At 38.9% G+C, this 12948-nt stretch overlaps 2 protein-coding genes across 9 annotated transcripts in view; both read right to left on the bottom strand.

Annotated features, from left to right (window-relative positions):
* The window catches only part of arb2a (ARB2 cotranscriptional regulator A), a 146823-nt gene extending 142650 nt beyond the window's left edge, over positions 1-4173 (bottom strand). Inside the window, exons 1-3 of one of the 6 annotated variants that reach the window (XM_063897399.1) lie at positions 4056-4173; positions 3189-3332; positions 1949-2050 (exon numbers count right to left, since the gene is read on the bottom strand). In XM_063897399.1, the coding sequence (XP_063753469.1) occupies positions 1949-2050; positions 3189-3297 (211 nt within the window). In that variant the 5' untranslated portion in view covers positions 3298-3332; positions 4056-4173. Of the gene's footprint in view, positions 1-1948; positions 2051-3188; positions 3333-3493; positions 3513-4033 lie in introns of those variants that run through there. The other 5 variants (XM_063897401.1, XM_063897400.1, XM_063897397.1 and 2 more) reach the window with 5 other exon arrangements.
* Positions 4174-4256: 83 nt separating this feature from the next.
* The window catches only part of kiaa0825 (KIAA0825 ortholog), a 109731-nt gene continuing 101039 nt past the window's right edge, over positions 4257-12948 (bottom strand). For all 3 annotated transcript variants that reach the window (XM_063897391.1, XM_063897393.1, XM_063897392.1), the window contains one exon: positions 4257-8345. In XM_063897391.1, coding sequence (XP_063753461.1) covers positions 8162-8345 — 184 coding nt within the window. In that variant the 3' untranslated portion in view covers positions 4257-8161. The remainder of the gene's footprint in view (positions 8346-12948) is intronic.

Here is a 12948-nt window from a genome sequence, read left to right as displayed (position 1 = left end):
CAATTAAGAATTCATGGCTGGGGTGATGATCTAAACACTATACTGCCTAAGAGAAGGAAGAGAGGAGCTATAATGAAATCCTACTGTAAGCAAGGGATGTGTGTGTCTGTGTGTGCGCATGAATGAGGGAGAAAATAAGTGAGTGCGTGTGAGTGTGCTAGGGGGGTGATCAGCTCCATCGCCTCCCCCAATACATCCTCTCAGAGGAATAACGTTTTCTCAACTTTTCTCCTCTTTTCTGTCATAATTAGCATTCTGTTCTCAATTTGGCCGCTTAATTAGGTGTACATAACCTTGGATTTCCAGTAATGGAAAACTGGGGGGCTAGCGAGATGAAGTCATCATCTTCAGTGATTAAGATACCTGCAAACTATTGTACACAGCCTAGTCTGTATTCACATCATTACATGGTCAAATTAACATTTTTGTTCCACCTGTCTCAGGCAAAGGTAGCCGGGGTGTAGCTATAGAAATGCCTGCGAGCCAGAGCTACTGTGAAATGCTATCCTTCAAAAACAGGCTTGAGTGGAAATTGACAAAACATGCAGATGGGTATGGGTGTGTGTATGTGTGTGTGAGGGGGTAAGCTGTGTTTCAAGGGGGGTTTCTTTTTTGCGGGGCAGGGGCAAAAATAGAGAGATATAGAAAGAGGGAGAGAAGGGAGAACAGAGCAGACAGGAGGTTGAGGGAGAGTCTCTGAATGTGTTCATCCCTCCATGGGAGACTGAGCTGAGACTTGAGGGTGGGGTAGGGGGATAGCGGGTGTTGGCACAGTGGCGGGCGGGGGGTGAGTCTCCATGTCTCTGTTCTTAGGCACAGCGAGGTTATGCAAATGCTCCGTCAGGCGGAGGGCAAGGCTGAGTAGGTTACTGACGGGCCGTAGAGTACACAACATGTCCCCCACTCAGCCAGCCAGACAGCCAGCAGAGACACTGACAGAGAACAGAGGGAGGGGGGGGGGGGGGAAGAGAGAAGAGAGAGAGGGGCTACTGAGTACTAAGAGTCAAACCCCCCCCCCCCTTTCTAACTCTTCCTCCTTCTTTCCACCTGGTTTGATTAAAGCGAGCCAAGAGAATTCTAAAGAGTCTTTTATATCTCATGGAGCAGCACCACTCTGAGTCCAGCTCGGCTCTTTCCTGTCACTAATTATTGCCACATGCACACACAGACACACACATCTTCACTACACTTTTACACCCAAAATGTGACAGGTGACAGCAGAGACAGTTTCAGGTCATTAATTCAAAAACAGTGACATTACACTGAAGAGAGTGGTAATTGCACACAGAGAGATTACATTTAACCTGTCTTAGTTTTATGAAGGGTTATTGTAATTCTGTTTCAAAGCAACTCTAACAAGAATCAAGTGGAAGCAACTAAACTCTGTAGGTCAGTGGTTTCCGGTGACATGATTTATCCTCACAAGATGATAAAAGGGGGAATAACAAAAGGAAGAACACATTTGTTTTTATTTACATGACCCTATTAACTATTAAGGTCACTAAGAATTATTGAAATGTTGATGTTGCAATCTATTTATTATTTAAGTTTTTTGACAGTGAGCCGATACAACAAACATACATTTTAATACTTGAAATCAGATGCATTGTTCACATGTTTGAATCATATTTATTAAGTGACATGGTTTGTTCATTTTAAGGGGTCACAGGAGGAAAACATTAGGAACCACTTCTTTGAGCATATATTCAATCAAACATTGAGATCCCCCCGTCTTTAGATTATGCTTCCCGCGCTACAATTTGTGCCTGAAAAATGTGGCTTTGTCCCAACATAGAGCCACGATAGCTTACAATGCAGCTGTGCTTCAGTATAATGCTGGAACTGTCAGAAATGTTGTTCGTTTAACTGAGAGTCTACAAGTGTGGAGAGTTTTTGGTGGTACAAGCAAAAGACTTTGTAAGCTTTGAAGACTAAAATAAGAACTTACATTCATTGAAGGCATATTCAAACTCCTCCAATGTTTTGGGGAAAGTGAATGGAGGTTCATCTTTCTTCATCAGTTCATCCAAGTCTATTCTTGACAGCAAATCTGAAGATAAAAGAGTGAAAGATAAGATCAAAGTTGAGCACAAATGTGTGACAACATTCATAGCTGCTTCCTTCGAAGAATGTCAAGTGAAAATGTCATGCCTTAATCTCAAACACAAAATCATAATCTACGAAAATCACCTACATTAGCATTTGATCATGTCTCCATTTAATTTAATTATAAAGAAACAGCAACTGCTTTGACAAAAGCCTTAAATTAAAAGCTTTTCATTATCCTCACGTATCTTAACAGGTAGGAAATAGGATATTCCCATTAAATAATAACCACACCAGAAATCTCAATTAACACTTTTCAGCTAATTCTATCACTTAAGTTGAAAAAGTGTGTTTCTAGCAGTTGAGAGGTTGAGCAAACTGATTTCCCAAAGAGTGGGTAAATATGTTTGACTTTAGGTCAGGTGGAACATCTACTCTTGGGGAGAGCCTAATATTAACTGATAAGTAAAGTTTGAGATTATGGGAAAAAGATTATACTGTATTTTTGTCTAGATACATTTTAATGGCACAATCACAAATCGGCATGAAAGAAATAGCACTTTCTTTCATAACATTTGAGAGATATAATTTTTTTTCTGCCAAATGTGTTTGAGTGTGCACAAAATGTTTTGTATTTCACATTTATTTCATATTGCCATTTATCCTTTTCAACTCAGGTTGTTACCTAACAGAAACTCATTTTCGATTTTTCCGGGTCTAACCTTTAGCGACAAATAGGCTATACATTACCATTAACATGAACTACAGTTTGTATGTGTGTGATAGATCATTTAAATCGGACATGTTGGTTGGCTAGCCTTCAGGTCAATATAAGAAACAAGTCAAAGCAACAAAAATGTCTCTAAAAGTTTGTTCAAATAGAGAAAAACATCTGTCTTTTTTTTTTAGATAATACTGTAGAGAGCTTTGAAACATTGAAGTGAAAAGTTAAGCTTACATATAAATGAATTGTAAACAAGTCAAATGTTGATATTTTAACTTAGGCCACTTAGGTTGTCTAAATCAGTTTTGTGTTTTTTGAGCGCATTTTCTCCTCGTATGGTAAAGTTGCTATCTCTTTTACTTATTTTTAAGAGCACAGCCACCATGTTTCATTTCCATAAGTATCATTTCATGTTTACCTTTGAGTGCTGTAGTTTTCTCTCTGTCCTCCTGGCCAGCAGCTATCTGGGCCATTATGATCCACAATATGTACAGGGCTGGTGTGGCAGCACAGAGATGAGAGATCATGAGTCCTCTTCCCCCAAATATCACTCAGATGTACCCTGTAACATGAATTGGGAATAGAAAAAGAGACAAAATAAGTTAGGAATCATCCCTGCTAGCGCACATGTACTGTGTTACATTAGGTTATATCCCTAACATGCCACTACCTGTAAAAGAATGTGTCCCTCTTTGTACACAACATGCCATAAATGTAACTGACGTTAAGCTTGTTGCACATGTAAGGTGGCTTTGGGCCAAAACAGTAAGACTTCCTGTTGAATAACTACAGTCCTGTACAAGCTACAAGTGTTTAGCTAACTGACTGAAACGGTGGAGTGTTAATTCAAACTGACCACACACGGCAAAGCAGCAACAGCTAACTGGAAGTATTTGTCAACAGTATTGCTAACGAACAAGCAGCTGTTAGCAGCGTGTATTCACACAACTTAGCACACGTGGAACAACTTCAATCATAACGCTAACACTTAAAGATAGTGTTGCTGTTAAACCATGCTCCAGACAGTGAATAAGAGTCCTTTACGCGTACTTAAGACTGCTTTGTCTTTCTCTGAACACGGTCAAAACAGCGTATGTTCAATGTTTCTTACTATTTACAAACAACTTGCGAAATGTTTGCTCTCGCTTCTCGTGGAGCAACTGCGAGCAGGTAAAAAGGGACATTCGTGCTTTTATTTCACATTCGTGCCAACAAAACAAAAGACATTTCGGAGAGGATCAGCTGTTTACAGTAGATGCATACATGCTTTTTTGGGTCGACTCACACATCATCAGTAAATGCGACAGTCCAGGTGATGCTTGCTCCTTAAAATGTCTAAAACAGGAAGGACTGAGCAATGCAGAGCATGTAGCACGTGAAGCTTCCGGGTTACCGGGGCAACGGACTGGAAGGGATTTTTAAAGAGACAGTAGCAGCTGCAGTTTTATACCAGATATTATATCTAAATAAATATAACTAAATATGTACTTAAATACAGGTTTTCGTACTTTGATGATTGTATTGAATTTGATTTAACTTTTCTACTCAAATGCATTTCAATAGGGAATTTAAATTATTTGGAAATAACGATTTTTTTCATTGCATATGCTGCACTGGTTTACATCACACTCCCCCATATTATATCACATTCCTTAACTATGCTTAATAAGAAGCCTATTGATAGTTTCACTAAACTTGTTCATTTATTTATTTTAACAATTGTGTTGTACATTAAACAATACAAGTATTATACAATATGTGATATATAAACAAAGACTTACATAATAGAAAAACACATGTGAAACTTATACATTCACATATACAAATCCATAGAAAACAAACAAGAACTTTTGCAGGAAAGGTAGGGAGCTAAAAGCATACACATGTACTTAACCAATTTAGCAACACCATTCAAACATAAATGAGGATGTTCCACACATGTAAGGCATTGTCAATAAAAAATGTTTAATTTTACTTACATAAACATTTAAAAACATATATATATATATTTTTATGTTTAAAAGAATAATAAAAGAGGATAATAATTCAATCAGACTGTCAACCTTTAACACAAAGTCATCAGATTCTCTTAAGCTGTTGTTGTGAGCATTTCCAGGATAGTTCCCAATAAAACTGCATTAGTGAAATCCATCAGATCAAAAACTTTTAAGGGGATAGAAAAAACATATTTCATTATTTTAAAAGAAAATCAGAAAACACTTGCGGTGCCGTACTCTCCTGTATTATGTACCAGCACCTGTACTTGTTGATGTGTGTTTTGATTCACAGAAATAGCCTCCTGTTTTAACTTAACCTGTATGCCCTACTTTTGAACGTCCTCTAGAAGTTGAATTTATCAACCTCTATAAACTGTTTATCAAGGGAGATGAAATACCCTGTTTCCTCAAGCAGAGCACTGGAATTGCTGCGAGGGGAGACCCAAATAAGAAACGAGAAGACGTATTGTGACATTGAAATCCACTGAGATTGACATGATAAAAGAGATGCTTTTCGCTTAATCAATACTCAATGCAACAAAAGAGAGGAGGAGAGGTGTTGACTTGAGTTATGTACTTGGAAATATTTCTTTACTTTGTGTTTGAGGAGGTTAACAAGTATTGTAAATCGAAGTTAGGTCCTTTAGTCTTGGTTGGCCCTCAGTGTGAAGTTCTGATGTTTATCTGGAGAATTAGTGACCCCTAGTGGTGACTCGTAAAGTAATGTTTATTATGTATATTGCCGTAGTCCGATAACGCATGGTGAGATGAGCTGTCGAATATTTTTCTCTCTTGACTTATGTTGGCCAGAAAACACGTTTGCCTGTAAGTATGGACTCATATAGTATCTCGACAGTAATGAAACCCTTTGTTAATTAATCCAAGTTATTTTGAAATGTGTATTGGGTCGTAAATGCTAACTGCTAGCATTACAATGCAGTTTCCCATATAAGTTAGCCATAAGCTAACGCATTTGTTGTTATACGTTTTAACAGGCAATGTAACTATTGTTCTTAAACAACGTCTGTAATGATTGAAATACTGAACCAGTTTTACAGTGCTTCCTAAGTAAACGTTGGAAAATACAAGCTGTTCAATCTTTATTACGACTTGGGAAAACTGTTAGCTATCTGCCGTGCTGACGTAGCATGACAGACCGCGTCACACACACACTGAAGCGGGTGCAGAACACTCAGCAAACCATAGATTCAGGCCGATGTTCAAAGTTTACACCTTGTTGAAGATTTGTTTGACTTGATGTGCTTTTAAATAAGCTAAACCATGGAAAGACGTTTCCAATGGGGTAGGTAAATAGGATTATATGACTGTCTTGGGGCTGTCAATGTATTACCATAACTTTGGAAAAAGTAGCTTTATCCTTGATCCACAAATTACCTCTCCATATATATGTATATGTATATTTTTTTCAGGTTGCAATTCTGTCTGTATGTCAGCATGATTATGGAAAACCTACTGGCTTGATTTTTTCATGAAACACAGTGTAACGTCGGCCATTTCATTTCATATTTGAAAAATGACATGGTCTTGGCGGTGGTCAGTGTTCTTGTGCTCTTGTGCTCTTGTGCTTAGATATAATGTATTCAGAGTTGCTTGGCTGGTCTATGTGGAATAGGCATTTTATATTTGGGAAAAATGCACTATGACTTGTTTGTTACTTAAATAATAGGGAATTAGGACCTTATTGATAGAGTGAAACCACAGTGCGGCAACAGGATGATTTTCTTCCTGTTATGCTACTACTTTGGATCCCAACATGATGACAAAGGGCTTGTTGTACTCAATGTATGAACATAGAAATAAAACCACATGTGTCTTCTGTGATAGTTTGCTGTGCATAATGCACTAATATACTGTGGGTAATCAATTGAAATGGAAATCAGAGGAGTCAAAATGCTGCGGCTGTTTATCCTGTATGAATATGTCATGATGCGCTCCGGGATTCTAAAATGTTTGTGTAGGTTTGATAATCCCTAACTGAATCCTGTATAATAGAGTATTCAGTTTATTTCTTTGAGATGAATCATTCTTTGTAATGATTTGTTGTGAATTATACTGTCAGCTTTTCTGACAGCTGTCTTCTAAACCTCACCCAATGGAAATACAAATGAATAACCTTACAGGTGCTTACTTAAGAGGGATGGCGAGGGATAAAAAGAAAGAGATCAAAGCATTTCTTTCACAGAAAACAGTTATCTTACAATAACAGTTTGGCTAGTTAAACACTATTTTTACTGCAACACAAAAAGCTTTAATTCTTATATTAAATACAATACATTAACAAAGACTAATCATGCTTTGCTGCCTTTTAGCCTTTGTTAAGATGCATAGGCAGAATTCACTTGCTAACCATTTTGTTGTCTTTTGTATTCTCTAAGTGGTTTGCCGATTGCAATCTTGCTACATTTGCATTAATCTTATCTAGTTAAAGGAAGGAACAACTCTCTTTGGAGCAGGAATACTTTTCCAGCTCTCTCGAAGGAATTGCCCAGGGTGTGCAGTAGCCTTTGTTAGTTGAAATTATATTCTTGTTGATGAAAAGAGCATAATTTGGGTGGTTTAATCCTCATCTGAACATCAGATACACAACGAAAGAACATCTGATGTAAGTATTTAAGAATGCTTACTTCATAGCATAAATGATTGAATGCACAGAGATCACACAGATTGATCGATGACTGAAGTTTGTTCAATGGTGCAAGTAAGACTATGATTTCATTTTTCCTGTTTAATTCTAAAACATTCTCCTCATAAATGACAAAATATGGACAAACCTGGAAAAAATGTCTGTGCCATCGTAACACAAAAAGTAAATGTTTTCACAGTTTTCAAAAAATACTGACTGATTTTTGGGACACGCTGTAATCAAAACAGACATCATCTTGCTTCCAAACCTTAATATTTGATGTTTGCTTTTAGGAAGCAGGAGAAAGTATGCTGACACCAATGTCTTTACACTCACTGTCTCACAAAAAAAAAACTTCAACTACCAACAGTGATCACACAGTCCCATCTTGTCCCAGGCAAACAAATCCAGGCTCTCCCTTTCCCAGTACTGATTTATGGAGGTGTGCTCCAAAAAGATGAAATGTCTGAAGTAGCACAGAAAAGCACAGCGAGGTTGTCTGAGACGTGTGCATAAAAAGGGAGCCAACGTCTGCCTCACTCTTTTTGTTGTTCCACAGTTTCTTGTCCGCTCTCTCACTCATATTTTCTTGCACACACATAGTCAAACTTGCTTGACACAGTGCACGCTCAAATGTGAACACACACACACACACACACACACACAGATTCTACTACCTTGAGAGCTGCAACTTAGTATTACAAGAAAACATTTACAACATGATAAAAAAAACTCCAACTGCTTGGATTGTTATTGGGCAGCACTTTTATCGGATTGTTTTGTTTCCCCCTGGGTCTCCTCTGTGAGTGTCTCATCAGCTCCGGGACAGTCCTGCGTTCCTGGGCTGCAGCAGCAAACAAAATAGGCTTTCTGAAGTTCCTCTACTATACATTTTTCTCCGTCTTCCAACTCTGCATCCTTCTGCATCTCCCACCTGGAAAGCAGAGAGAGACAGAACGTAAGCTGTTTTAATTCCAAGTCTACAAGTTATGTTGGCCTATGAAGATTATATCCCCATGACTCCCCTCTATTTGTGATCTGAGATAATAAAAATAAATGACCGATTGCAGGGTTCAACTTAGAGTGGGGAGTAAACTGTTGCTAAATAATATCTCTCACACACACCTTGATGAGCCAACTATAACTTCTTACACAGGTGTCTCTTCTTCTTTTATGCTCTATGGGTCAGCAGTCCTTGCTGCTGTGTTACACTGTCAGACTTACAGTTTTGGACTCACACAATGCAAACACACTTGCAAACATACATACACATTGTTAATATTCATGGGATGTTTTAGACGCATTGAAAAATTGAACGAAAATAGTTCGGCTCTCTGTAAGTCTCCGTGTTTACCCCCTTTCTGTGAATGTGTGCGTTACTGTGGCTAAGTCCCAGTATAACAGCTTTTGAACTTCATATCAACTCTGTCTGGGTGACACATTTTTAGCATGGAAGAAATTACTCCTCAGATGTGGATGCTTCTCAATCTTGTTTAAATACTTTTTACAGTGTAACTCTCCATAATAATTTCTAATTCTTCGAGCTCCAGAGTGAATGGAGGGCTTTCGATATGATAATCTAATGGTAGGCACGTTGCAATTGACTCTGAGTATTTCAATGGAATCTCTTGACGAGCAACTGTGGTCAATCAAATCCATATAGAGAGCTGGCTGAAGGCTGTCTTTGAGCTGCCGCATCACACTCTCTCCAAAGGAGAATTATATCTGTCCGACTGCAAATGATTGCATTTTCATTGCAATCTCCGCGTCTCCTTTTATCCTGCCTTCCCTCCCCTCCCTCCCCTCAGATTCCTCACAGTATCTTCAAACATGTACCATATAGAAATGCTGTGTGTGCGTTGTAGATCTATGTAAGAAGAAAAAAGGGTGTAAAACACCAAGTATATGAGAAATGTGTTTCATGCATACTAAGAAGCCGGCCTCTTAATGCTGAGACGTCTGATGAAGTTTCAGCCTCTGTTACAGTGGGCATGTGGATAAATTAGACATCATCTTCCTCTGCTTGCTAACTACTGTCAGTGTAGTAATTACCATCTGTAAGGGGAGGATTTGTTTTTGTAAATATGCAGCTTTGACAAAGAGGTTTCCTCTCATTTGACTCTGTTCTGCCTCAACAAACAACTTTGGTCACTTGTTTCTCTTTTTTCTGAAAAATTTGCGTTGGTCTGGATTTCTTTTTTTGTGAGTAGTGAGTAGAACAAAGGGAGAAGTAGTTAAGTCTGCCTCTTTGATGATGGCTGTGTCTGCGTAGAGGAATAATGTAGATGAATGCTAGGGGCAGACAAATTGCCCCTATATTATTTTTTCAGTGACATAAAATTAAAATCAGTTCTTCTAAATAACCATTATGGGATACAAACACTCAAACAAACAAGACAATACAAATGTCACAGTGTGCAAAACTAGAGCAGGAAGGGGGTGAGGGAGAGCAGACAGCTATAGTATCGGCGACCAATAAAGGAGGGAGCGAGAGAGGAAGGAAGACAGGAAGGTACGCTAAAGGTTTTTCAATGTTTAATTTTCAAATAGGATTAAGCAGAATGACATTTAGCTGAAGGTTACAGGCTCAGCATTGTCTTAGCTGATATTGATATGCAGGAGGCGCCCTGCTTGTCACCGGGACAAACACCGTTGATGAATGAGAAGCCTTTCCCCAGGAAGGTGTTAAGTGCAAATTTGAAATGAGAAAGAGGTAGAGAGGGAGAAAAAGAAGAGGGAGCACACACAGACAGAGATTGAATTACCACGATAGTTGCCATGTATATTGTCACTAGATAATGTTGCCAAAAGTGTAAATTGTTCCGTAAAGTATAGGTTACATATTCATTGAGATTGGTTGATCTCGTGCTGGAAATGAGCCGAAAAATACACAAGGTGCTTTGCTGTGTGTTTCTAATTCAACAGCTGTAACATAACAATGCCTCTTAGAAATGCATAAGTAGGCTAAAGTTGACAATAACTTCCCTGTATCCTCATTTCTGCAAGTTTTCCTGAGAATTTACATCTTAATAAGGGGAGTCTTACCCTTTAATTCTTATGGGCTCTGCTCATTTCTCATGCATTAATACTGGAGCTGCTGACTTGGCTCTTCCTCTGAATACAGAATAGGACACACATATTAAGACTCATATATTTACAGGATTGATGCCACGGGAGATTGTCTCAGAGTGAGATGAAAAGGCTGGCTCAGATGTATTTCAACATGAACATCAATGTAAGCTGTCTTAATCATGGGACAATGCAGACACGAGGCACAGAGCATCTATCCTGATTTTCGGCTGATAATAAGTAGTGATGTTTGACAAATTAAGAGCATAAACCCTGCTCAGAGATCATCTGGCAATCACCTTGCTTACTAAATCTGACTCAACACACCACAAATGAAACTTTGATGTTTAATTTCAGCAACTTGCAGAGACAGAGAATAACAAAGAGGAGGTGTAAACTCTGAGGAAGTACAAATATCGACAGAGAGGAGAAAAAAGGAACAGAGACAGAAAAAAAACCAGGCAGAGGTACAAGTATAGACTGTGTGAAAGAAAGCAACAAAGTGCCTGGAAGATCATGAGAGACAGTGGCCAGTGGTTTCCTCTGCAGCTGTCAGTGGGCTGAGTGGTTTCTCTCAGAGTGTTGGGTGTTTGTGCTGCGCTGGGTGCCCTGCCTGCTCTGCCACTGGGACCGCTGTTTGTTTAAAAGGCTCGCCTGTCAAACAGAGAGCGCCACCGACAGCCAGACACTCGGCTAAATGACTCTGACAGCAGCCCTAATCAGAGGCTTCGCACATTGCCGCGGGGCCTGGAGGATCCATCATAACCCAAGCCTAAATATTTAAAGTGCTAAACTTTCCAAAGGTCAGGCCTTTCCATGCAAGCCAGGGCGACATGTGTCACAGTAGTAGGAGGAGAGGGACTCAACAAGAGGGAGAGAGATTTGGAGAGAAAGAGAGAGGCTATAGTTAAATGTCCCCCATCATTTTCATCCGTGTGAGAACCACTTTTTGTTTGAATCTGTAGTCAGGTAACTTTGAGTGAAAGAACATTATTATTTGACATGTTTTCACATCTTCAATCAATTCATTTGGGGTATGAACCTGGAAATATACTAAAAATTAATTGGACTTTTTCTCAGCAGTTCACATCACAGAATGGGTTCATAATTGTCAAGAGAGTCGCGCACTAACCAAGACACTCACATTCACCCTGCGTCTGGAGTTGTGCATCAATGTATCAAGACTTGTGATTGATATAAAACAAACTTCTTGACAGCACAGAGTGAGCAGTCCTCCCCAAAGAAAGCATGCAATGGATAAACCTTTTCAGCCTGACCACAACAAAGTTTCAAAATTCAAGCAGCTCCTTCTGGCTGATTTCAGGTGATGTGTAAAAGTGAGGGGAAAGGGTGATTGTAGTTGGTGTCAGGACTGTAGTAGAATTCCATACTATCTTATTTCACACAATTACACATGACCTTTGGTGTTAGAAAGAGGCAGAGTGTATGGGAATACATCATTACAGGAGAGAGCACAGAAACATTTTCAGAAAGCATTTTGGGGTTTGTTTCATCAGAAAGAAAAGTCACAATTTGGGATACAACCTGTCCGATTATTTTATCTCAATCTGCATGGTTCCTTGAAATCACTCCTGACATTCAAGAAAAAAAAATCATGGTAAGCAGAGGTAGACAACAGCTATACAAAAACTAAAAGCAAAATAAAAAACCACTTAGGGAAACACAAAAAAGGGGAAAAATTGAGAATAGATATTGTACATTAGAATATAGTCCAGTTGGGGCAGCTGACAAGTCAACAATACAGGGCAGGTGGGTCATTTTTTCAACTCAATTTCCATTGAGAAGCAAACTTCCAATTCAATTTGGATATGTGCCTGTGCTAGGCCATGAGCCAGAGGGAGATTGTAACTGACAGCCATTGGACAGCCGGCTGGATTTGAATATTGACGAGACAGAGAGTTGACAGAGGGGATTATGCTCTACCTTCTGACTTACTAGCGGCAACACTGATCCATTCTATTGTCAGATCAATTCAGTGTCAGGTCTACAGTATGTCCGTGTGGTGCGGTGATGCCACTCAGTATTAGACCCTACCTGAGATCCATCTCAATCCAAACTGATGTCCTCACAAAAGCAACAAGACACACACTTAATCAGCAGGGGACAAAAATATGGGATATCAAAGAAACATTTTTTAAAGTAAACATGAACCCTTCAATAAAGATCAATGCAAATTACTATACCCAAAATGCTGCATTACAATACTTGGGAGGATGACAAAATGTAAATTGCAGCTCCTAACTTCAGCCCTCTTTAATTTAACCAACTCAAAACTAATCCTCTACAGATGCTGATTATTTGTAATACTTTCGCATTTTGGAATAACATTTTGACTTACACACAGTCATGCACACACACTTTCTTACACACACATCTGTATCGTTGCATATTATGTTCAATGCGTCTTTTACTAAACATATTTTATCATACAGTATTAGAGTGGCTCT

Source organism: Eleginops maclovinus, chromosome 12 (assembly GCF_036324505.1).
Source record: "Eleginops maclovinus isolate JMC-PN-2008 ecotype Puerto Natales chromosome 12, JC_Emac_rtc_rv5, whole genome shotgun sequence".
In the NCBI taxonomy this organism is placed as follows: domain Eukaryota; kingdom Metazoa; phylum Chordata; class Actinopteri; order Perciformes; family Eleginopidae; genus Eleginops; species Eleginops maclovinus.
The sequence above is the reverse complement of the archived record's forward strand: the minus strand, read 5'-3'. Positions and strand labels throughout refer to the sequence as shown.